This window comes from Drosophila grimshawi, unplaced genomic scaffold, assembly GCF_018153295.1.
Source record: "Drosophila grimshawi isolate 15287-2541.00 unplaced genomic scaffold, ASM1815329v1 contig_44, whole genome shotgun sequence".
Lineage (NCBI taxonomy): Eukaryota > Metazoa > Arthropoda > Insecta > Diptera > Drosophilidae > Drosophila > Drosophila grimshawi.
Genome location: NW_025063240.1, coordinates 14,156,968 through 14,180,121, shown reverse-complemented (window position 1 = coordinate 14,180,121; position 23,154 = coordinate 14,156,968). Strand labels below are relative to the sequence as shown.

Below are 23,154 nucleotides of genomic sequence, written 5' to 3'. Positions count from 1 at the left end.
CGTCTCTAATTTTGTAGCAGTTGCTTGAAATAATGATTAATTTTAAGGGCGCATGCTGCTTTTCCCAAAGTTATTGTTTTTCGATGATTTCAAAAATATAAAACCTAATTTAAATATCCACATCTTAACGGATTTTGCTGTTATAAACATTACATATACTACCCTTATTCAAAAACGATCAACAATCGATAGACAAAAGCGATAGCAAATCAATCACGAGCATGAACTGGTTCAGTTCATACGATTAATCGAAGTGAATTGAGATGTTGGCTCATAGCGTTGCTTTTTTGCAGAAAAAAAGGAATCATGTAAAAATTTTGCTTTAATCGCAAATAATTATGTTTTTAGAACTCTAGAAGAGTGATTCTAACAATATGTCAGTAGAATAATATAAGAGAAGAGAGTATTCAGCAGCAAAATGAGCGGAAGCCATGCAAAAAACAATTCAGGTAAATTTCATCAACTGCTGACCAAAAATGCAAAAAGTTTATGTTCAATTTGTTGGTATGTGTTTCACACAGGCGGGTATGGAAGCCACACTGTGGTGGCGATACCCATACCCAGCATTGAGGAGAAGAACAAGCAAATGCAGCAAGAGACGATGATGGAGAAACTGCGAGCCAAGTACCGCAACAAGCCGAAGAGCTACGAGGATATCAAGAAATCGGTGCGTATGTACTTCATAGAGAAGCACTATCCGCTGGATCCGCTCTGCAAGGCAGCACTGCAGTCGGCATTGGACAAACTGCAGCACTACATTAAGGTTAGCTCGAGGCACGGACTCGTGGAACGCTTGGAGAGTCTTTCCCGGCAACTGGGCCTCAAGTTCATGGAGGATCAGCAGCTCTTGTTTATTTCGACGGACATGTTCTACGTGGAGATACTGCTGGATGCCAGCGGCAACCTCAACGATGTCAAGGTGCACCATGAATGCAAGATTGAGCAGCAATCCAATTCCAGCGCCAGTTCCCGCGAACTGCTCAACTGCCTCAAGGCGGGCGACTTTGCCGATTTCACAGTTCAACTGGAGGGACTCTCCTCCATTTACCAGCTAAACGCCGAGCCCAAAGTTAAGAAGAAGGCCTTTGTGGCACTGCAGGCCATGGAAACGGACATTTCCAACTTGTATCAGCAGCAACTGCAGAAACAGCAACAGCTAAGGGGAAACAGCGATAGCTACTACATCATGAACAACTCCTCGCTGGGTTTGGTCATGGAGCGACGTGGTGGGCATCCAATGAAGCTGACCTACTTCTGCCCACCACTCCAACTTATCGAAAAGAAGGTGAAGGCGGAGAAGCTGGCCACTGCAACTGCAAGTGGAACTGCGAGTAGAGACTTCAGCATTGAGCAGGTGATGAAGAGCCCCAACGGACTGAGTGCCACGCTCAATCTGGAGGGCTCCTCTGCGAACAAACTGCAAATACTTCCCATTGTCAGCTTCACCAGCGAGTCCGGTCTGCCATTGGAGCAGCCCAGCTATGCGCCGCTCACGCAGAACAACTCGATGCTGATGCCGGCCACCTATGTCTTGCGCCTCAACAAACCCATGCCTGTCTGCATTGAGTCTCTACGAGCCTTGGCTCTGCCGGGCCTTGGCTCCTTGGGTGTATCAGGCGAGGGAACTACTGTGATGAATCTGATTGTGCAGACTGCGTCGAGGCAGCTGATAAAGAGCACCCAGAAGGGTTTATATGTCAATCTGCCGAAGGAGACGCACTGCTACTTCTTCACGGACAACCGCCGACTGCAGGGCACGCTGATATCGACGCTGCCGTTCACGGAGCCTGCGCAGGTGCCCAGGATAATAGCGTTCCTCAAGAAGCAGGCGCTCTTCTGCACACTTCTCTCCAGCTGCGTCAGGGAGCAGCAGAAGCAATACAACGGTGAGTCCATCACATCCCAGAAATAGTACAGCAGATATTAATTAAATTTCACTCCAGACATGGACAGCACTGTTATTCTGGAGGTAACTGCTGTTTCACTCAGCCAGATCACTGTGGAGCTGCAGCATCCGTACGAGGAATCGCTGGCCACTGTCGATTTTCTGCTGGAGGACGGGCAGGCGACCTGCACCATTTACTGCCTGAGCAACGACTACGAAGCACTCTCCCAGAAGTTAACCAGGACAGTGCGCCAGGTGCTGTCTATACCCATGGTTATATACAAGTTGCTGAAGTGCTGGGACGAGGAGCATCAGCAGAAGCTGCATGGCGCCATTGTTCCAGGAGCAGGCTCGGGCGCAGGCAGTGGCACAGCGGGCGGTTTCAGCAGCACTGGAGGAGGTGGAGGGATGCACGGGACAAGCAACTTTGGACAGTTTGCCATGGAGACGGGTGGTGGCGAGGGCAGCAGTGGAGTTGGCGGCGGTTTCAATAGTGTCGGCAATCTCAAAATGGACTCCAAGGTTCGCTCCCTGGCAGATGCATTCGCTGCCTCCACCTCGGCGGCTGCGGCCATTGCGGGACTGATGAATCTGAAGCGTGAAACGGATCCACAGCTAGGCGAAGGCAACCTCCCAATCCTCAGCTCCTCCAGTTCTTCTGCATCCGCATCCAAGATCAGCGAGAATGAGATCGCCGACAAGTACAAGAATATTTGGAAGGACAAGACGCCCAACTTGAAGCACTGCGTCAGCATCACACCCATTGCCGGGGATGGTAAAGCGCCTCCCCAGCAGCAGGTGGATGTGCAGCGCACGGGCGGCATTGAGATCATTCCACTGAATGCGCCGGGCTCAGTTGTAGCCACTCCCAGCGCTGGTTCCCCAGCCACAACGATCACCATAACGCCCATCACTGGAGTTGGCAAGGAGCTCTCTAAGGATGCGAAGAAGTCGGTGTCGAGTGGAAGTGCCACCAAGCGACCCCATGAGAGCAGCTCCTCCTCATCCTCATCCTCGTCGAACTCAAACTCGAACTCGAGCAGCAGCAGTAGCAGCAGCAACTCCTCGAGCGACACGCAGAAGGAGAAGAAGCGTAAGAAGAAGCGAGATGACTCACCCATGGGTCCTCCCGAGAAGATATACTCTCGCCAGAATTCGCCAGCGGGTGGCGGAATATCTGACCCTGTGGCGGGGAGCGGCGTGGTGCGCAAGTTCTCATCGCCCTCAGCTTCATCTTCGTCGTCGCCCAAGCCGGGTGGAATGGGAAGTGGAGCTGGAGGTGGAGCTGCTCTGGGTCTTATGAGCGGGCAGCCAGCGCGTCCCAGTCCGAAGCACTCGCCTGTCTACAGCAGTCCCAAGCACAACAGCAGCAGCAACACTGCCTCGAACAGCCCCAAGTCGCCTTTCGGCACCCTTTCGCCCAAGCATGGATCTTCTGGCAAGCCGAGCATGTCCACTCTCAAGAGTGCAACGGCGGCCACCAGTCTCAGCCTCAGTCCCAAAGCTGAGAAGAGTCTCTCTGCCAGTGGAGGTGGAGGTGGTTCCAATTCAGTCCATCCTCTTCCTCTTGCATCTTCTGGCTCTGGCGCTAATCCCTCGATGATGCGACCCGTGCCGCCACTGGCTAGCACAATCAGTGGTATCACCAACCAGTTGTCGACTAGCTTCAAGAAGGACAAGTCCAACGCCAGCAGCTGCGCACCTGGCGCTCCGCCAGGAGTCGTTGCTGTTCCAGTGGCTGCCTTAAAGAATTCCCAGCAGCAACAACAACTGAAGTCATCTGTGGCCAGTTTATCGCATCTGGCTGCAGGTGGCAATCTGAGCAGCTATGTGGCTCCCACCGTGGCCGCCCTGGAGCTCAATGCCCTGCGCAAGGGATTGTCGGGTGCGGGAGTGGGACCGGGAATGGGCGCAGCTGCGGGAGCGGTAGGTGCGGTAAGTCCGTTTTCATTTTATGAGTAGCTCTCGTTGTGTGCCCACCTCCAACTCCACCTCCGCCTCCATCCCCAACCACAACTCCAACTGCACCTTTAACCCTCATTTTCTGGTTGATTCTCTGTTATTAATTGTAATACTTTATATTATCGCTGCTGTAGTTTTTGATTTATTTACTTTGTTTTGTTTGTAAATATATTTACAATTACCTAATTTCTAATTGCATCCGATTTATTTATTTTGTATCCTATTATTAATCCCTGTGATGGGTTCTATCGCTAATGTTGCCTCAGAGGATCCTCACTATTAATTTACACACACCTGCATGACCAATAGTAAACATATTCCCTACATACACTGTAACTTGGAATGGCGGTACTATCAGCTCAACTCAACAGCCAGCAGAAGAACGTATTAGATTGTAATGCTAGACGATCTGATTATTGCACTTATATAGAATATATAGTATTCAGCTGATTTTTTATGTTTATTTACTATCTGAGAACTGACTTCTTTCCTTGCACTCCTTATTCAGTATAGTAGTATGTATTTTTGACCCACTGATAAACATTATACTAACGGGTTACCTTTCTCTCTCTCGATCTCGATCTCCTTGCTCTCGCTCTCGCTCTCTCTTGAACACTCACTGATCTGTTTGCATGATGCGGGAATGAATGATTAACCCACAATCGACTTGTGCTGTTTTTTCACACGTTCCTCGTTTGATTGCTTTAATTGCTTTCTCGGTTCGATTCTCATTTGTTTGTCTCCACGCACACACACACACCGCAACCCACACACACACGCACACACCACGCGCTTCCTTTGTCAGGTTAGTTTGATGACGTCGACGGCAGCTTCAACGGCAACCATCCAAACAACAACCACAGCCTCACTCTCAAGCACAACAACGGCAGTGGATTCATCGGACACAGCAGCAACAACAACAGCAGCAGCAGCAGCAGCAGTGGAAGCGGGAGTGGGATTGGGAGTGGGAGCAGCCATAGCACCAGTAGCACCAATAGCAACAACACAAATAGCAACACAGCAACAGCAGGCAGCGGGGCCACATAGTAGCGACAACTGCAGCCCCAGCTCTGCCAGCAACAGCAACAGTATAATTTCTGGAGCAGCTTCAGGCCTGTCCACTGGGTACATGGTGAAACCGAGCAGCCAGGAGGGCCTCAAGCTGACTATCAATAAGACAGGCAGTGGCAAGAGGGAAAGCAAGGGCGGAACTACTGCCTCATCCTCATCCACATCGTCGTCAGCGTCTTCCTCCACTGGTGTTAAGAAGCAGCACACGGGATTGAAGCCGGGCGTCAACAGCGGACCAGCCTCTAAGAAGGCACCTTCAGCAGCTGCTGGATCCAGCAAACACCTCTTCCAAAAGGCAAACTCTTCTGGCAACCTGAGCAGCAAGCTAAGCGGCTCCAGTACTTCCACTTCTGGCGGGGGTTTGCCCCTGACGAAGAGCAACAGTACCAACTCGTTCCAGGAGCAGAGTGTGCCCAGGCGACGGCCCAGCATGGGTAACAGCAGTGGAGGCGGAGTGCAGCGCAAGGCACAATTAACGCCTTCTGCATCTGCATCTGGATCTGGAGCCGGAGTTGGAATTGGATCGGGAATGGGCGCAGGTAGAATGTCACCAGCAGCGATGAGCGGGTCGATGTCACAGCCGCCGCCGCGTTTCGATCACCGCACGGACATGATGACCATTCTGCAATACGCCTCGCCCACCATGGCAGCCAGCATGGAGGGCTTCATCAAGGGACTACACAACAAGTTTCAGATACCCAAATTGTCTCAGCGACAAAGTGGCAACAGCAGCAGCAGCAGCACAGTTGGACACAGTCTGACCAATACAGATCAGGTGCAATCGGAATCAGCTGCCGCCTCCTCCTCGATGGAACAGCAGCAGATGAGTGCTTTGGCATCTAGTCTAACAGGTACTATGCCTAGTGGCAGCAGTGGAGTGCTTAAGCTATCGCCAGTTGCTTCTTCTGGATCTGCAGCAAACGCAAACGATTTGCTGCTCAGCCTGAACAGCAGTGGATCAATAGGTGATGGCATCGACGAGGAGCTGCTCGCCAGTTTGGCAGGCGAATGACAACTCGAACTGCATCTCCAACTATTCTTAATTGCAATCCTAAGTTAGTTGATACCTTTGGCTACTGTCTGACAATGAGTTGTTATTGTTACTCATGCATTATAAATTCGTTAAGATATACGTAGATATACATTAACATAAGATCGTAATATATATCCATTAGTGTTTGTATAGAACCGCTGCCTTAAATTAAAGAAACAATAATTTGCGCATTTATGTTTAGTCGCACATTTCGAATTGTGATAATCGCAGTCGAGAAATCGATGCAGTGGATCGATCAATAAATCGATTTTTCCACACTTATGTATTTTGCGCATGCTAAGCTCTGGTCACACTAGAACGCGATAAGAGCGCAACATGTGTCAGTTTTCTCTTAGTTGAGAAACTGGAGTTGTTGTGGGAGGGTAATTTTCTAAACGCTGAGTAGGTGAAAGAAGTAAATGGAAATGTCCAGCGATTACGAGAGCTACAAATCGCCGCTGAGCTCACGCTATGCCAGCAAGGAGATGCAGTTTCTGTTCAGTGACCAGAACAAGTTCTCCACCTGGCGTCAGCTGTGGGTCTGGCTAGCGAAGGCGGAGCACACCCTTGGCTTGGACATAACCGAGGAGCAGATAGCCCAAATGGAGCTGCACATCAAGGACATTGACTTTGTGGCGGCGGCTGCCGAAGAGCGACTGACTAGGCACGATGTCATGGCGCACGTGCATGTCTTTGCCAAGCAGTGCCCGGCGGCGGCACCAGTGATTCACCTGGGTGCCACCTCGTGTTATGTGGGCGACAATACCGATCTCATTGTGCTGCGTGATGCACTGCAGCTGCTGCTGCCGCGCGTGGCGAGCGTAGTGCGTCAGCTGAAGGAGTTCGCCGAGATGTACAAGGCGCTCCCGACGCTGGGATTCACGCATCTGCAGCCAGCGCAGCTGACCACAGTGGGCAAGCGGACCTGCTTGTGGATGCAGGATCTGCTGATGGACGAGCGTGCGCTGCGTCGCTGCCTGGAGGACTTGCGCTTCCGCGGCGTCAAGGGAACTACGGGTACACAGGCCTCGTTTCTAGAGCTCTTCAATGGCGACGGGCAGAAGGTGAAGCAGCTGGACACGCTGGTCACCCAACTGGCTGGATTCAGCAAGCCCTACGCTGTCACCGGCCAGACCTATACGCGCAAGGTGGACGTCGAGGTAATGGCTGCACTGGCCAGCCTGGGCTGCACTATTCACAAAATGTGCACTGACCTACGCATTCTCGCCTCGCGCAAGGAGCTGGAGGAGCCCTTCGAGAGCACCCAGATTGGCTCGTCGGCGATGGCGTACAAGCGCAATCCAATGCGCTCGGAACGCTGCTGCGCCCTGGCCCGTCATTTGATCACGCTGTTCAGCAATGCGGCGAATACGCATGCCACGCAGTGGATGGAACGCACTCTGGATGACTCGGCGAACAGGCGACTGACGCTGTCGGAGGGATTCCTGGCTGCGGATGCGGTTCTGCTCACGCTGCTGAACATCTCTCAGGGACTGGTCGTCTATCCGCGAGTCATTGAGCGACATATTGCCCAGGAACTGCCCTTTATGTCCACGGAGAACATTATCATGGCCATGGTTAAAGCTGGCGGAGATCGTCAGGTGTGTCACGAGAAGATTCGCGTTCTATCCCAGGAAGCTGGCGCCCAGGTCAAACAGTATGGCAAGGACAACGATTTGGTGGATCGTGTCCGCAACGACTCCTACTTTGCACCCATCCTCGACAAGCTGGACCACATTCTGGACGCGAGCACCTTCACTGGTCGTGCTAGCGAGCAGGTGGACGAGTTCCTTGCCGAGGAAGTTCAGCCACTGCTGGCCCGCTACACTGACGTCCTCAAGAGCGTCCAGAACGTGCAACTAAATATCTAATCAGCACTCGTTTGTTGTTTCCACACTTTGTCATCCGATTAGCTCGAAGCAATCAAATACATTTACATACCTTGTTATGACGTAGCTCCTTATTTACACCCAGTGCTTATCACTACAGCATCCAATAAGGTCGAGTTCCTTGAACTGAGCCCCAATGCAATTCAAACTTGTTTTGCGTGCTTTTGACGTATTCATGTGTTGTGGCTATGGCTGTGAGCAGAAAACCACAATCTTCTAGCAGTAAACCACACAGATAAGATTACCATCCCATTTGAATGTAAATAATTTATTTTTTATTTAAATTAAGGCAGCAACTTGTTAAGCGTATGAATACATGTCATCATGTACGAGATACTTACATCTATCTATCAGGATCTATTTACTATTGACATACAACAAACAACAAGTGGGTGCAGTCAAAGGCTAACTAAGGATTGCAGTGAGATGCAGTTCGAGATGTCATTCGCCTGCCAAACTGGCGAGCAGCTCCTCGTCGATGCCATCATCTATTGATCCACTGCTGTTCAGGCTGAGCAGCAAATCGTTTGCGTTTGCTGCAGATCCAGAAGAAGAAGCAACTGACGATGGCTTCGGCACTCCACTGCTGCCACTGGGAGTAGTACCTGTTAGACTAGATGCCAAAGCACTCATCTGCATCTGTTCACCTGAGGAGGTGTGCGATTGCACCTGATCTGTATTGGTCAGACTGTGTCCAACTGTGTTGCTGCTGCTGCTGTTGCCACTTTGTCGCTGAGACAATTTGGGTATCTGAAACTTGTTGTGCAGTCCCTTGATGAAGCCCTCCATGCTGGCTGCCATGGTGGGCGAGGCGTACTGCAGAATGGTCATCATGTCCGTGTCGTGATCGAAACGCGGCGGCGGCTGTGACATCGACCCGCTCATCGCTGCTGGTGACATTCTACCTGCACCCATTCCCGATCCAATTCCAACTCCGGCTCCAGATCCAGATGCAGATGCAGAAGGCGTTAATTGTGCCTTGCGCTGCACTCCGCCTCCACTGCTGTTACCCATGCTGGGCCGTCGCCTGGGCACACTCTGCTCCTGGAACGAATTGGTGCTGTTGCTCTTCGTCAGGGGCAAACCCCCGCCAGAAGTGGAAGTACTGGAGCCGCTTAGCTTGCTGCTCAGGTTGCCAGAAGAGTTTGCCTTTTGGAAGAGGTGTTTGCTGGATCCAGCAGCTGCTGTAGGTGCCTTCTTAGAGGCTGGTCCGCTGTTGACGCCCGGCTTCAATCCCGTGTGCTGCTTCTTAACACCAGTGGAGGAAGACGCTGACGACGATGTGGATGAGGATGAGGAAGTAGTTCCGCCCTTGCTTTCCCTCTTGCCACTGCCTGTCTTATTGATAGTCAGCTTGAGGCCCTCCTGGCTGCTCGGTTTCACCATGTACCCAGTGGACAGGCCTGAAGCTGCTCCAGAAATTATACTGTTGCTGTTGCTGGCAGAGCTGGAGCTGCAGTTGTCGCTACTATGTGGCCCCGCTGCCTGCTGTTGCTGTGTTGCTATTTGTGTTGTTGCTATTGGCGCTACTGGTGCTATGGCTGCTCCCACTCCCAATCCCACTCCCGCTTCCACTGCTGCTGCTGCTGTTGTTGCTGATGAATCCACTGCCGTTGTTGTGCTTGAGAGTGATGCTGTGGTTGTTGTTTGGATGGTTGCCGTTGAAGCTGCCGTCGACGTCATCAAACTAACCTGACAAAGGAAGCGCGTGGTGTGTGCGTGTGTGTGTGGGTTGAGGTGTGTGTGTGTGCGTGGAGACAAACAAATGAGAATCGAACCGAGAAAGCAATTAAAGCAATCAAACGAGGAACGTGTGAAAAAACAGCACAAGTGTCGATTGTGGGTTAATCATTCATTCCCGCATCATGCAAACAGATCAGTGAGTGTTCAAGAGAGAGCGAGAGCGAGAGCAAGGAGATCGAGATCGAGAGAGAGAAAGGTAACCCGTTAGTATAATGTTTATCAGTGGGTCAAAAATACATACTACTATACTGAATAAGGAGTGCAAGGAAAGAAGTCAGTTCTCAGATAGTAAATAAACATAAAAAATCAGCTGAATACTATATATTCTATATAAGTGCAATAATCAGATCGTCTAGCATTACAATCTAATACGTTCTTCTGCTGGCTGTTGAGTTGAGCTGATAGTACCGCCATTCCAAGTTACAGTGTATGTAGGGAATATGTTTACTATTGGTCATGCAGGTGTGTGTAAATTAATAGTGAGGATCCTCTGAGGCAACATTAGCGATAGAACCCATCACAGGGATTATTAATAGGATACCAAATAAATAAATCGGATGCAATTAGAAATTAGGTAATTGTAAATATATTTACAAACAAAACAAAGTAAATAAATCAAAAACTACAGCAGCGATAATATAAAGTATTACAATTAATAACAGAGAATCAACCAGAAAATGAGGGTTAAAGGTGCAGTTGGAGTTGTGGTTGGGGATGGAGGCGGAGGTGGAGTTGGAGGTGGGCACACAACGAGAGCTACTCATAAAATGAAAACGGACTTACCGCACCTACCGCTCCCGCAGCTGCGCCCATTCCCGGTCCCACTCCCGCACCCGACAATCCCTTGCGCAGGGCATTGAGCTCCAGGGCGGCCACGGTGGGAGCCACATAGCTGCTCAGATTGCCACCTGCAGCCAGATGCGATAAACTGGCCACAGATGACTTCAGTTGTTGTTGCTGCTGGGAATTCTTTAAGGCAGCCACTGGAACAGCAACGACTCCTGGCGGAGCGCCAGGTGCGCAGCTGCTGGCGTTGGGCTTGTCCTTCTTGAAGCTAGTCGACAACTGGTTGGTGATACCACTGATTGTGCTAGCCAGTGGCGGCACGGGTCGCATCATCGAGGGATTAGCGCCAGAGCCAGAGGATGCAAGAGGAAGAGGATGGGCTGAATTGGAACCACCTCCACCTCCACTGGCAGAGAGACTCTTCTCAGCTTTGGGACTGAGGCTGAGACTGGTGGCCGCCGTTGCACTCTTGAGAGTGGACATGCTCGGCTTGCCAGAAGATCCATGCTTGGGCGAAAGGGTGCCGAAAGGCGACTTGGGGCTGTTCGAGGCAGTGTTGCTGGTGCTGTTGTGCTTGGGACTGCTGTAGACAGGCGAGTGCTTCGGACTGGGACGCGCTGGCTGCCCGCTCATAAGACCCAGAGCAGCTCCACCTCCAGCTCCACTTCCCACACCACCCGCCTTGGGCGACGAAGATGAAGCTGAGGGCGATGAGAACTTGCGCACCACGCCGCTCCCCGCCACAGGGTCAGATATTCCGCCACCCGCTGGCGAATTCTGGCGAGAGTATATCTTCTCGGGAGGACCCATGGGTGAGTCATCTCGCTTCTTCTTACGCTTCTTCTCCTTCTGCGTGTCGCTCGAGGAGTTGCTGCTGCTACTGCTGCTGCTCGAGTTCGAGTTTGAGTTCGACGAGGATGAGGATGAGGAGCTGCTCTCATGGGGTCGCTTGGTGGCACTTCCACTCGACACCGACTTCTTCGCATCCTTAGAGAGCTCCTTGCCAACTCCAGTGATGGGCGTTATGGTGATCGTTGTGGCTGGGGAACCAGCGCTGGGAGTGGCTACAACTGAGCCCGGCGCATTCAGTGGAATGATCTCAATGCCGCCCGTGCGCTGCACATCCACCTGCTGCTGGGGAGGCGCTTTACCATCCCCGGCAATGGGTGTGATGCTGACGCAGTGCTTCAAGTTGGGCGTCTTGTCCTTCCAAATATTCTTGTACTTGTCGGCAATCTCATTCTCGCTGGCCTTGGATGCGGATGCAGAAGAACTGGAGGAGCTGAGGATTGGGATGTTGCCTTCGCCTAGCTGTGGATCCGTTTCACGCTTCAGATTCATCAGTCCCGCAATGGCCGCAGCCGCCGAGGTGGAGGCAGCGAATGCATCTGCCAGGGAGCGAACCTTGGAGTCCATTTTGAGATTGCCGACACTATTGAAACCGCCGCCAACTCCACTGCTGCCCTCGCCACCACCCGTCTCCATGGCAAACTGTCCAAAGTTGCTTGTCCCGTGCATCCCTCCACCTCCTCCAGTGCTGCTGAAACCGCCCGCTGTGCCACTGCCTGCGCCCGAGCCTGCTCCTGGAACAATGGCGCCATGCAGCTTCTGCTGATGCTCCTCGTCCCAGCACTTCAGCAACTTGTATATAACCATGGGTATAGACAGCACCTGGCGCACTGTCCTGGTTAACTTCTGGGAGAGTGCTTCGTAGTCGTTGCTCAGGCAGTAAATGGTGCAGGTCGCCTGCCCGTCCTCCAGCAGAAAATCGACAGTGGCCAGCGACTCCTCGTACGGATGCTGCAGCTCCACCGTGATCTGGCTGAGTGAAACAGCAGTTACCTCCAGAATAACAGTGCTGTCCATGTCTGGAGTGGAATTTAATTAATATCTGCTATACTATTTCTGGAATGTGATGGACTCACCGTTGTATTGCTTCTGCTGCTCCCTGACGCAGCTGGAGAGAAGTGTGCAGAAGAGCGCCTGCTTCTTCAGGAACGCTATTATCCTGGGCACCTGCGCAGGCTCCGTGAACGGCAGCGTCGATATCAGCGTGCCCTGCAGTCGGCGGTTGTCCGTGAAGAAGTAGCAGTGCGTCTCCTTCGGCAGATTGACATATAAACCCTTCTGGGTGCTCTTTATCAGCTGCCTCGACGCAGTTTGCACAATCAGATTCATCACAGTAGTTCCCTCGCCTGATACACCCAAGGAGCCAAGGCCCGGCAGAGCCAAGGCTCGTAGAGATTCAATGCAGACGGGCATGGGTTTGTTGAGGCGCAAGACATAGGTGGCCGGCATCAGCATCGAGTTGTTCTGCGTGAGCGGCGCATAGCTGGGCTGCTCCAATGGCAGACCGGACTCGCTGGTGAAGCTGACAATGGGAAGTATTTGCAGTTTGTTCGCAGAGGAGCCCTCCAGATTGAGCGTGGCACTCAGTCCGTTGGGGCTCTTCATCACCTGCTCAATGCTGAAGTCTCTACTCGCAGTTCCACTTGCAGTTGCAGTGGCCAGCTTCTCCCCCTTCACCTTCTTTTCGATAAGCTGGAGTGGTGGGCAGAAGTAGGTCAGCTTCATTGGATGCCCACCACGTCGCTCCATGACCAAACCCAGCGGGGAGTTGTTCATGATGTAGTAGCTATCGCTGTTTCCCCTTAGCTGTTGCTGTTTCTGCAGTTGCTGCTGATACAAGTTGGAAATGTCCGTTTCCATGGCCTGCAGTGCCACAAAGGCCTTCTTCTTAACTTTGGGCTCGGCGTTTAGCTGGTAAATGGAGGAGAGTCCCTCCAGTTGAACTGTGAAATCGGCAAAGTCGCCCGCCTTGAGGCAGTTGAGCAGTTCGCGGGAACTGGCGCTGGAATTGGATTGCTGCTCAATCTTGCATTCATGGTGCACCTTGACATCGTTGAGGTTGCCGCTGGCATCCAGCAGTATCTCCACGTAGAACATGTCCGTCGAAATAAACAAGAGCTGCTGATCCTCCATGAACTTGAGGCCCAGTTGCCGGGACAGACTCTCCAAGCGTTCCACGAGTCCGTGCCTCGAGCTAACCTTAATGTAGTGCTGCAGTTTGTCCAATGCCGACTGCAGTGCTGCCTTGCAGAGCGGATCCAGCGGATAGTGCTTCTCTATGAAGTACATACGCACCGATTTCTTGATATCCTCGTAGCTCTTCGGCTTGTTGCGGTACTTGGCACGCAGTTTCTCCATCATCGTCTCTTGCTGCATTTGCTTGTTCTTCTCCTCAATGCTGGGTATGGGTATCGCCACCACAGTGTGGCTTCCATACCCGCCTGTGTGAAACACACCAACAAATTGAACATAAACTTTTTGCATTTTTGGTCAGCAGTTGATGAAATTTACCTGAATTGTTTTTTGCATGGCTTCCGCTCATTTTGCTGCTGAATACTCTCTTCTCTTATATTATTCAACTGACATATTGTTAGAATCACTCTTAGAGTTCTAAAAACATAATTAATTGCGTTGAAAGCAACTTTTGATTTCCACTAATATTTTCTCAGCAAACAACGCTATTTGGCAAAATTTGACATTCACCACAACTGATTCGTGCGAGCGGAACCAGTAGTTCGTATATTTTGGTATGTTATCGATAAGCACCGTGATTTTGCGCATTCAATTATTCTGTCGTAGTTCTGATCCGCTCATCTCTATTGTCTACAGCCGTTTGAAGAAATACACAGCGTAAACACAGCGATTCCATTTAAAAATGACATCAATTGCCGGCGGACATGGGGAAACAAATCCCAATAGCTCTTGGTTGAGTGCCCGCGGCTTCTGGCTTGCTTATTTTCTTGGACTGCTATTTGTTCACTTGCTGCTGTTATCAGTTCCCTTTGTGACGATACCTGTTGCCTGGACTGTAACAAATTTGCTGCATAACGCAGTGAGTACTGATAATCAATACCCAATTCATATTTGTCACTGTATTGCTCAATGTGTCTGTCAGGTACATCTGTACTTTCTGCACATCATTAAAGGTGCTCCCTGGCTGAGCATCGAGAATGACGCAAGCCGGCAATGGACCCACTGGGAGCAAATAGATGACGGCGTTCAAATGACGCCAACTCGCAAGTTTTTAACCGCTGTTCCAATCGTACTGTGAGTCTGCAATTATGCACATTTATCATAATATACCATGTTTAAGCATTTGTTTCTTACAGCTTCCTCTTAACTTGTCTATACACACGCAATAGCACGGAACATTTCATTGCCAATTTTATATCGCTGGTTGTGGTCACATTGCCAAAGCTGCCCCAATTCCACGGCGTTCGATTGTTTAACATAAATAAGTACTAACCAGTTAATGTGCTTGCGGATTGGACAGAGCGGCTTATCATTGAATGAGCCTATTGTATATACTATTTATATGTAGATAATAGACTGAGCAGATTACTGGCTTTTTAATTGTTCTTTGAATCGTGTAAATATACTTCTGTATACGGCGCCGTTGTTGGCATATATAATATATTCAACTGTGTCAGTTTCTGTAACACGCACACATTCTTTCATTGAGAAAGGGGGTGTAACCAATGAGATGAGAATTATATCAGTATGTGTTATCTCTTAAGTTCTCATAAGTTTTCCCTCTCAGCTCAATTGATGTAGTTTTTCTAGAGTGCGCAATTGAGTTACCTGTGTTGCCCGGCACCACTTGTACACACATACATCAATTGATGTGCATTTGTATGCGATATCAGCAACAATCAGCTCTACAATAATAAAAGAATGCATTGAAACTGCAAAATGCATCAGTTGAATTAGCACTGTTCATCTATCTGTCGCCCTTCTGTGACTTTGCAGCAAAAAGCTCGCGACCTTTGCAATTTTCAAGTACAATCGAAAGAAGTGGGTCAGACTGCCATGCAGTAATTGTTAAATTATTATTATTTGAGTAAAAAACCTAGAAAATTTGCAGTTAAACCAGCATCGGGATGTCTATCAAAATCGAGGAGGAAATCTTTGGTCTGGCCAAGAATCCGTTTACCAATGTACCAGAAATGGTGCGTCGCTTCACAATGATTAACAAGAATCAGATGTCCGTTTCGGTTATTCAGTTGGGCGCCATTATACAGAGCATATGTATGCCGGATGCTTATCAGAAGATTGAGGATGTATGTCTCGGTTTTGAGGACATTGCCAGCTATGTCAATACGAAAGCAGCCTACATCGGCGGCACCTTGGGACGTGTGGCGAACCGTGTAGCCAATGGCGAGTATGTCGTCGGTGAAACAAAATATGCGCTGACCAAGAATTTCCAGAACGCATATCAGCTGCATGGTGGCTTCGTTGGTTTCGATAGTGTTATTTGGGAGGTGGTGCGCACTTCAGATTTGGGTATTACATTCAAGCATGTGTCACCCGACGGCCACGAGGGTTATCCTGGCCAGCTAACAGCAACGATAACCTACTGGCTGGACAATAGCAATCGTTTCGGTGTACGCTTTGAGGCGACAACGACAAAAACGACCCCGGTTAACTTATCGAATCACGCGTACTTCAACTTGGCTGGTCACGCTTCTGGTCCCAAGGGACTCGCCGAGCATAGAGTGGAGATAATGTCCTCCAAGGTTGTTGATACGGATAACCATCAAATTCCAACTGGCAACTTTTTAGATGTAAACGACACAGTCTACGATATGCGGATACCAGTTCTACTGGGTGATCGCCTCAAGCAATTCGATAATCGTTTGATTAAAGGCTACGACAATTGCTTTGTGGTCAACGAGAACAAAGATACGGGCATTAATCTGGTGGCCAAACTGTTGCATCCGCCCAGCGGACGTTCCATGGAAATCTATTCCAATCAGCCGGGTCTGCAATTTTACACGGCCAACAATTTGCCGGACGAGGAGAAAGGTGATACGCCAATGATTGGAAAGGACTGCACACACTATCATAAGCATGGCTCATTCTGTGTCGAAACTGAAAAGTTTCCCGATTCCATGAATCATCCAGACTTTCCATCAATCTTTCTCAATCCGGGCGAGAAATACTTGCATGAGGTCATTTATAAATTTGATGTAGAAGAGTCATGGAAATGCTGTTGTAACAACAAATAAATAAATAAAACTGCATATTTTCTATATATTACGAAAAATTAAAATTGTAAAAAAAAAACAAAGCCATCAAATATCTAATTGATAATAAACTAAATCAGAGTAGCCATAATACATAATTGATTCTCTCGCATTTTCAAAACACTTACTCTCAGTGCTAGGCATTCAATATTCATTTCATTGTCTAAGATGTCATTCGACCAAAAGGAAGTCTTCAATCTGATGTACAAACTGGCACGTCTAACGGTGGGGGACACCCGACTCGAATACGATGACATTGGTGCAGTGAATATCCCATTGGATCGCATTTTTGGACCAACCACAATGCGTTCTGTTATGAATATACCCATTGGTGGCATGGAGGAGCGCATTCCGGTAAGTAGTAGTGGATGGTTCAGCCAAACAGTTTAGTATCACCACCTCTGTTTCAATAGCGACCTATCATAATTGCGATGGGCATATTGAAGAAAGCTGGCGCCGAAGTCAACAAGGAATTCGGTTTGGACTCTTGCATCTCTGGCGCGATTTCAAGTGCTGCTGATGATGTCATCTCAGGCAAGTTGTACGATGAGAATCACTTTCCTTTGACCATCTGGCAGACGGGAGCCGGCAACCAGACCAATGTGAATGTCAATGAGGTGATTGGCAATCGTGCCATTGAAATTATGGGCGGTCAGCTGGGCAGCAATTATCCGGTGGATCCCAATCTCCATGTCAATATGTCGCAGAACCCCAATGATTGCTTCGCCTCAGCTACAAATATAACTGTTGCAATGCAGTTAAAGGAGAAGCTATTTCCATCACTCAGACTGATAATTGACGCCCTGGAGAAGAAGGAGATTCTGTGGAAGAATGTCATAAAGGTCGGTCGCGCCCACCTGATGGATGAAGTGCCGTTGACACTGGGTCAGGAGTTCAGTGGCTACAAACAAATGATGATCAACTGCCAGACCAGACTCTATTCCTCGATGGAGCGTTTGTATCAGCTGTCTCTGGGTGCCGCCACACTGTGTGAAACACCAAATTGTCAACCGGACTTTGGGTATCAGTGCGTCAAAGAAATTGAGGTAATCACAGGTCTGCCATTTGTTTCTGCACCAAACATGCATGAAGCGCTGGGTGCACGGGACTCCTTGATCGAGGTGCACGGTGAGCTCAACTGCATTGCCGTGAGTACCATGAAGATTGCCAATGATATTCGCTTCTTGGGCTCCGGGCCACGTTGTGGCCTGGGCGAGCTCATCTTACCGTCAAATGAGCCGGGCAGCTCAATAATGCCGGGCAAAGTGAATCCCACCCAATGTGAGGCCCTAACAATGATTTGTGCCCAGGTCATGGGTAACCAGGTGGCCGTCACCGTCGGTGGTTTCAATGGCCACTTTGAGCTCAATTCTTTTATGCCGCTCATCGCCTCGAATGTGCTGCGCTCCATAGAACTGTTAAGCGATGGCTTGCAGGCATTTGTGGCCAATTGCCTGGAAGGTGCTAAGCCAAATTCGAACAAAATTGATAAGTTTTTGAAAAATTCCCTTATGCTGGCAACTGCACTCAATCCTTATATTGGCTATAATAAGACGGTACAACTTGCCACGGCGGCTCTTCAAAATGGAACCACTCTGAAGCAGGAGGCCTTAAAAATTGGCATTTCAGAGTTTGAGTTTGAATCGTGGGTGCGACCGTCCGAAATGCTGGGACCCAATGAAACAAAAAGCGAATAAAGTTCGACTTATGTATAAAATTATTTTGTCAATATATATGTATGTTGCTAACAAAGCAATCGTTCCAAGCCAAGCAGGCAGTTACCTAAAAAATCATAATTATATTTCGGGTCTCGTTCACAAATACTAATAATATATAAATAGTTATACATTTTTATTGGTGTACAAATCGCATAATGAAAAAGATAAGCGTCCAGCCCTCAGCTAAGATATCTACGCGCATTGAGAGGGACACACTTGGACAAGTGGAGGTGCCCGGGGATCGGTACTATGGCGCCCAGACAATGCGGTGTGTCCTCAACTTTCCCATTGGCGGCATGGATGAACGCATGCCGGTAACTGAATGTTTCCATTTTTGTTTTTGACTCACACTTTAATCCTTTTAACCATACACAGAAGTCCGTTATACAGGCGATGGGCATTGTGAAGAAGGCCGCCGCTGAGGTTAACGTCGAGTTCGGCCTGGATAGTAAGATTAGTACAGCGATTTCGAGTGCCTGCGATGAGGTGATTAGTGGCAAACTCTATGATGAGGGTCATTTTCCGTTGCCCATATGGCAAACGGGATCGGGCACACAGACCAATATGAATGTCAACGAGGTGATTGGCAATCGTTGCATTGAAATGCTCGGTGGCGAACTGGGTTCCAATAATCCAGTGCATCCCAATGATCATGTGAACAAATCACAGAGCTCTAATGACACTTTTCCAACGGCCATACACATCGCTGTGGGCATTGAGCTGGTTAAGAGCCTGTTGCCAGCTTTGACCCAGCTGCGTGATGCACTTCATAAAAAGGCAATCGAGTGGAAGAACATTATCAAAATTGGACGCAGCCATACACAAGACGCAGTGCCAATGACATTAGGTCAAGAGTTTAGCGGCTATACACAACAGCTAACTAATGGTCTAGAGAGGATTAATGCTGTCCTCCCGCATGTCTACCAGGTGGCACTGGGTGGCACTGCCGTCGGCACCGGTTTGAATACCCGCAAGGGTTTTGCCGAGAAGGCCGCTAATCGCGTTGCCCAACTGACATCGTTGCCATTTGTTAGCGCACCCAACTTTTTTGAGGCCTTAGGCGCTAGAGATGCTATGGTGGAGGTGCATGGTGCATTGAATACCATCGCTGTCAGCCTCATGAAGATTGCCAATGATATTCGCTTCTTGGGTTCCGGACCACGTTGTGGCCTGGGCGAGCTCATCTTGCCGTCAAATGAGCCGGGCAGCTCAATAATGCCGGGCAAAGTGAATCCCACACAATGCGAGGCTTTGACAATGATTTGTGCTCAGGTGATGGGCAATCATGTGGCTGTGTCTGTTGGTGGTTCCAATGGACACTTTGAACTTAATACATTCAAGCCTCTGATCTTGTCCAATGTTCTACGTTCGATAAAACTGCTGAGTAAGTTGAGATTCGAGTTCAGATATGCATGACAGACTTAATCCTTATGTATGTGATGCAGCTGATGGATGCAACTCTTTTGCCAAGAACTGCGTTGATGGCATTAAGGCAAACCAGGATCACATAGCCAAGATATTGAACGAGTCTCTGATGCTTGTGACAGCACTTAATCCACATATTGGCTATGATAAGGCAGCTGAGATCGCCAAGAGTGCGCATGAGAATGGCACCACCCTGAAGGAGGAGGCCATCAAGGCTGGTATCTTGGAGAAGGATTTTGACGACTGGGTGCGCCCCGAAAATATGCTTGGTCCCAACTAGAGAGTTTTGTGCTTACAATTAATAAATTTAAATGAATAAATCGTTATATTGTGCAAATACTTGTTAATTTTAATGATTCGTATTTTATGGGCAATGATTTTGAATTTTTATTTCAGACATTGCTATTAGTTATTTTAACCTAGTTTTTCTGATAGGCAGATCAGTAGTTGTGTACAGTAGGCTTTTAAACATCGGGTAAGCTGTGTTTAATTTGTAAACATTTATTAAATCGAAAAATTTGATTTTGATTCATGATATTCCAAATTTAAGTTTAGCAAACATTTTAGGCTAAAGATGGTACGCGTAATAGAAGACGTTTTTGGTATTGCTGTCAATCCGTTGACACAGAAAACGGAGCATGTGCGTCGCTTTACATTAAGCACAGAGAAGGACATGTCTGTGGCAATATTGACACTGGGTGCCATAATACAAAGCGTGAAGGTGCCCGACTTTAATGGCAAGCTCGCAGATGTTTGTCTTGGCTATGACGATGTCGCCGGATACTATCGCAATCAGCAATCTTATTTTGGGGCCACCCTTGGCCGCGTGGCAAATCGTGTTGCCCATGGCCACTTCAAATTGTGTGGCAAGGATGTTAGTATTACCCGTAACCTGAAGGACAGACACCACCTGCATGGAGGCTATGTGGGCTTCGATAGCGTCATCTGGGACGTGGTGGGCATCCACAAGGATGGCATAACTCTGCAGCACGTTTCACCCGATGGACACGAGGGTTATCCGGGCGAAGTGACTGTCAACATTAATTTTTCGCTGAATGAAGCGGGATGCTTTGGCATGCGAATCGAGGCGCGCGCCAAAGCTACTACCTGCATCAATATAAGCAACCATGTTTACTTTAATCTCGCTGGTCATGACACGGGCAGGGAAACGCTCTTCCAGCACATGGCAATGATCAAGGCTAATACGATTGTGGACACAGATCAGGAGCAGCTACCCACTGGCAAGCTAATGCCTGTGCGTAATACACCCTATGATTTCAGCACTTTAACTAACTTGGGCAAGCGGCTGAACCAAGTCTATCGTTGCCCTATCTGTGGTTTTGATAACAATTACTGCGTCAACGTGGATCCAAATCAAGTGAAGCTAGTGGCCCGGGCAGTGCATCCTTGTACCGGTCGATTTATGGAAGTCCATACAAATCAGCCTGGATTGCAGTTCTATACTGCGAATAGCTTGCCCGATGAGGAGCGGGGCGACATTCCCAATATTGGGAAGGATGGTGCCCATTATGTAAAGCACGGGGCTTTCTCTATGCAGACTCAAAAGTATCCAGATTCGATGAATAATGCTTCCTTTCCGACTGTCATCATAAATCCCGGTCAATTGTACGATCATCAAGTGGTCTTCCGATTTGGGGCATGCCCAAAACGTATATAAAATTGCATTTGCATATATTATTATTTTCATATAAAATAAACTTGCAACTTTAAATGTTTCGAATTATTAACGGTCATTGTTTTCGATAAGTAAAAACTCAACAGTGTAACCAGGTATTAGTCGACAAAGCGATATATCGATTCGAATGACAAACTATCGAGTTGTATCGATTGCCCAAAACCCAGCGCAAACAAAAAAGGAAAGGTAGTTGTTGAATTAAACAATACTTGTGAGAGCTGCGTGTGCCACGTCTATAAAACAAACCAAAAAGAAAACCAAATAACCGACTTCAAGCTGTTTAATTTACCTGAAATTTATAAGCATACCACGGCAGACTTTAGCCGTCCAAGCAGCAGCGTTAGCAGGATGACCGTATGTTTTTGCACACACACACACAGACACTTAGATACATATCTGTATACAGATGTACTTAAGTACATGGCTGTGTTTCTGCTAGTAACAGCTACTAATTGGCATATCTATTCTACATAAATTCCATGTAGGTGCACGAATTCAAAGTGGAGATGACTTGTGGCGGCTGTGCCAGCGCCGTGGAACGGGTCTTGGGGAAATTGGGCGGTAAGTACGAAAATATGAGAATACTTATCATTGTTGGGCTTAGGTCTGGTATTAAACATATGTGCATGCTTAAGTACATATCAATACTGGAGAAGGTTCCACGGCCCCTTATCAGTCAGTCGTTATGTGTTTAGTTGCGGTTTCCAACTTTTAAGTCTATTTTTATATATTTTTTTTTGCATTTCATAGATAAGGTGGAAAAAGTTAGCGTCAATCTGGATGAAAGAACAGTGACCGTCACATCAAACTTATCGTCCGATGAACTCATGGAACAGCTGCGCAAGACTGGCAAATCGGTTTCGTACATCGGTGTGAAAAAATGAGACGAGTTTTTCAGCAAGTTTCAGAAATACGGCAAACTGAAACTTGAAGTTTAACTGAGCAAGCAATCCCCAAATGGATATTATCATTGCCGTGGCCGTTGATGTCATTGTCATTAAAAGTGGAACATCTGCAGTAAATCATTTAAAATACAGTGTGATGATGCACCCATACGTTCAATGAAATGAATGATATAATCAGCAATAATATTTATACATTTATCCAAATGATGAGAATGATATGAGGAACTTATCTACAAAGTTTGCATCTGAATTTACTCTTGCTCCAAATTTTAAGTAGTTGATTATTGAATTGTCGTAGCTCAAGAAGAAAATATATAGATTTAAAAAGTTATACAACATTAGGTTCAGAATTTAAAATTCAATTTCTAATAGCTAAGTAGTGAATGCAATTTATCAAATATTTGCCTTAATAAAATATTTAGAAATATTTTAAATATTTCCAATGTAGTTCAGCTAATCAATACATATATATGCCAATAACCTTCTTATGATATATCATAATTACAATATACATAAATATATACAAATTTTAACATTTTGCGATCTATAAGATTATAAATTATGAAATAAACAATTCGTTTCGCAAACCTTAACATTACTGAAACTATTAAATGAGTTGGAAGTCAGTCGTCTTGCCCAGTCTTAAAGTTACAAAGCAATCAGCTAATCTAATCAACGAGAGAAATGGATTATGCATGGATATTTTCTGATCAGACAATAGGCGTGTATCAACCTAGAACAGATGATAACGGTTCTTTAGCTTCTGTTGCAAGCTATCCCAATTGTACAATATATGAAAAAACAAAGAAAAAACAAGGCTTAGGTTTGTGCCCTGTGAAAAAGAGAATCCACTCAAATACGGGTACTTAGTCATGCTCGGAGCGCTATCCAAACGAATCAGCGACAAATATGAGACTAACGCTTTCCAATAACACTGACAGCAACA

General features: G+C 47.9%; 9 protein-coding genes across 13 annotated transcripts; 8 read left to right on the top strand and 1 right to left on the bottom strand.

Annotated features, from left to right (window-relative positions):
• Window positions 1-338: 338 nt before the first annotated feature.
• On the top strand, window positions 339-6,229 carry LOC6556706 (mediator of RNA polymerase II transcription subunit 1). Of its 2 annotated transcripts, none has more exons than XM_032743119.2 (4): window positions 339-449; window positions 522-1,886; window positions 1,944-3,820; window positions 4,658-6,229. In XM_032743119.2, the coding sequence occupies exons 1-4, from the start codon at window positions 419-421 to the stop codon at window positions 4,892-4,894; spliced, it is 3,510 nt and encodes a 1,169-aa protein (XP_032599010.2). In that variant the 5' UTR covers window positions 339-418; the 3' UTR covers window positions 4,895-6,229. The 2 variants fall into 2 exon arrangements, with proteins under 2 accessions (XP_032599010.2, XP_001984273.2); XM_001984237.3 differs by having other exon boundaries at window positions 4,653-6,229.
• Window positions 6,230-6,263: 34 nt separating this feature from the next.
• LOC6556727 (adenylosuccinate lyase) lies at window positions 6,264-7,899 on the top strand. The gene has a single exon (XM_001984238.2). The coding sequence runs from the start codon at window positions 6,371-6,373 to the stop codon at window positions 7,820-7,822; it is 1,452 nt and encodes a 483-aa protein (XP_001984274.2). The 5' UTR covers window positions 6,264-6,370; the 3' UTR covers window positions 7,823-7,899.
• Window positions 7,900-8,127: 228 nt separating this feature from the next.
• On the bottom strand, window positions 8,128-13,826 carry LOC6556647 (mediator of RNA polymerase II transcription subunit 1). Of its 2 annotated transcripts, none has more exons than XM_001984239.3 (4): window positions 13,730-13,826; window positions 12,295-13,659; window positions 10,367-12,237; window positions 8,128-9,532 (listed from the first exon to the last, which is right to left on the bottom strand). In XM_001984239.3, the coding sequence occupies exons 1-4, from the start codon at window positions 13,758-13,760 to the stop codon at window positions 8,282-8,284; spliced, it is 4,518 nt and encodes a 1,505-aa protein (XP_001984275.2). In that variant the 5' UTR covers window positions 13,761-13,826; the 3' UTR covers window positions 8,128-8,281. The 2 variants fall into 2 exon arrangements, with proteins under 2 accessions (XP_001984275.2, XP_032599019.2); XM_032743128.2 differs by having other exon boundaries at window positions 9,238-9,527; window positions 13,730-13,822.
• Window positions 13,827-13,944: 118 nt separating this feature from the next.
• On the top strand, window positions 13,945-14,854 carry LOC6556713 (ORM1-like protein). Of its 2 annotated transcripts, XM_043215317.1 has the most exons (4): window positions 13,945-13,965; window positions 14,048-14,270; window positions 14,334-14,485; window positions 14,548-14,854. In XM_043215317.1, exons 2-4 carry the CDS (start codon window positions 14,094-14,096, stop codon window positions 14,681-14,683), a joined length of 465 nt encoding a protein of 154 aa, XP_043071252.1. In that variant the 5' UTR covers window positions 13,945-13,965; window positions 14,048-14,093; the 3' UTR covers window positions 14,684-14,854. The 2 variants fall into 2 exon arrangements, with proteins under 2 accessions (XP_043071252.1, XP_001984276.1); XM_001984240.3 differs by lacking the exon at window positions 13,945-13,965 and having other exon boundaries at window positions 14,021-14,270.
• Window positions 14,855-15,126: 272 nt separating this feature from the next.
• LOC6556668 (galactose mutarotase) lies at window positions 15,127-16,472 on the top strand. 2 transcript variants are annotated; one of them, XM_001984241.3, is made up of 2 exons: window positions 15,127-15,232; window positions 15,303-16,472. In XM_001984241.3, exon 2 carries the CDS (start codon window positions 15,319-15,321, stop codon window positions 16,444-16,446), a length of 1,128 nt encoding a protein of 375 aa, XP_001984277.1. In that variant the 5' UTR covers window positions 15,127-15,232; window positions 15,303-15,318; the 3' UTR covers window positions 16,447-16,472. The 2 variants fall into 2 exon arrangements, with proteins under 2 accessions (XP_001984277.1, XP_032599040.1); XM_032743149.1 differs by having other exon boundaries at window positions 15,139-15,232; window positions 15,292-16,472.
• Window positions 16,473-16,586: 114 nt separating this feature from the next.
• Window positions 16,587-18,181, top strand: LOC6556765 (probable fumarate hydratase, mitochondrial). Its single transcript, XM_001984242.3, has 2 exons — window positions 16,587-16,818; window positions 16,878-18,181. The coding sequence occupies exons 1-2, from the start codon at window positions 16,633-16,635 to the stop codon at window positions 18,159-18,161; spliced, it is 1,470 nt and encodes a 489-aa protein (XP_001984278.1). The 5' UTR covers window positions 16,587-16,632; the 3' UTR covers window positions 18,162-18,181.
• A 70-nt stretch (window positions 18,182-18,251) lies between these two features.
• On the top strand, window positions 18,252-19,946 carry LOC6556774 (probable fumarate hydratase, mitochondrial). Its single transcript, XM_001984243.3, has 3 exons — window positions 18,252-18,496; window positions 18,558-19,566; window positions 19,628-19,946. Exons 1-3 carry the CDS (start codon window positions 18,338-18,340, stop codon window positions 19,885-19,887), a joined length of 1,428 nt encoding a protein of 475 aa, XP_001984279.1. The 5' UTR covers window positions 18,252-18,337; the 3' UTR covers window positions 19,888-19,946.
• Window positions 19,947-20,071: 125 nt separating this feature from the next.
• LOC6556681 (galactose mutarotase) lies at window positions 20,072-21,355 on the top strand. Its single transcript, XM_001984244.2, has one exon. It carries the CDS (start codon window positions 20,182-20,184, stop codon window positions 21,283-21,285), a length of 1,104 nt encoding a protein of 367 aa, XP_001984280.1. The 5' UTR covers window positions 20,072-20,181; the 3' UTR covers window positions 21,286-21,355.
• A 94-nt stretch (window positions 21,356-21,449) lies between these two features.
• Window positions 21,450-22,801, top strand: LOC6556414 (copper transport protein ATOX1). Its single transcript, XM_001984245.2, has 3 exons — window positions 21,450-21,657; window positions 21,789-21,864; window positions 22,054-22,801. Exons 1-3 carry the CDS (start codon window positions 21,652-21,654, stop codon window positions 22,185-22,187), a joined length of 216 nt encoding a protein of 71 aa, XP_001984281.1. The 5' UTR covers window positions 21,450-21,651; the 3' UTR covers window positions 22,188-22,801.
• The last annotated feature ends 353 nt before the right edge of the window (window positions 22,802-23,154 follow it).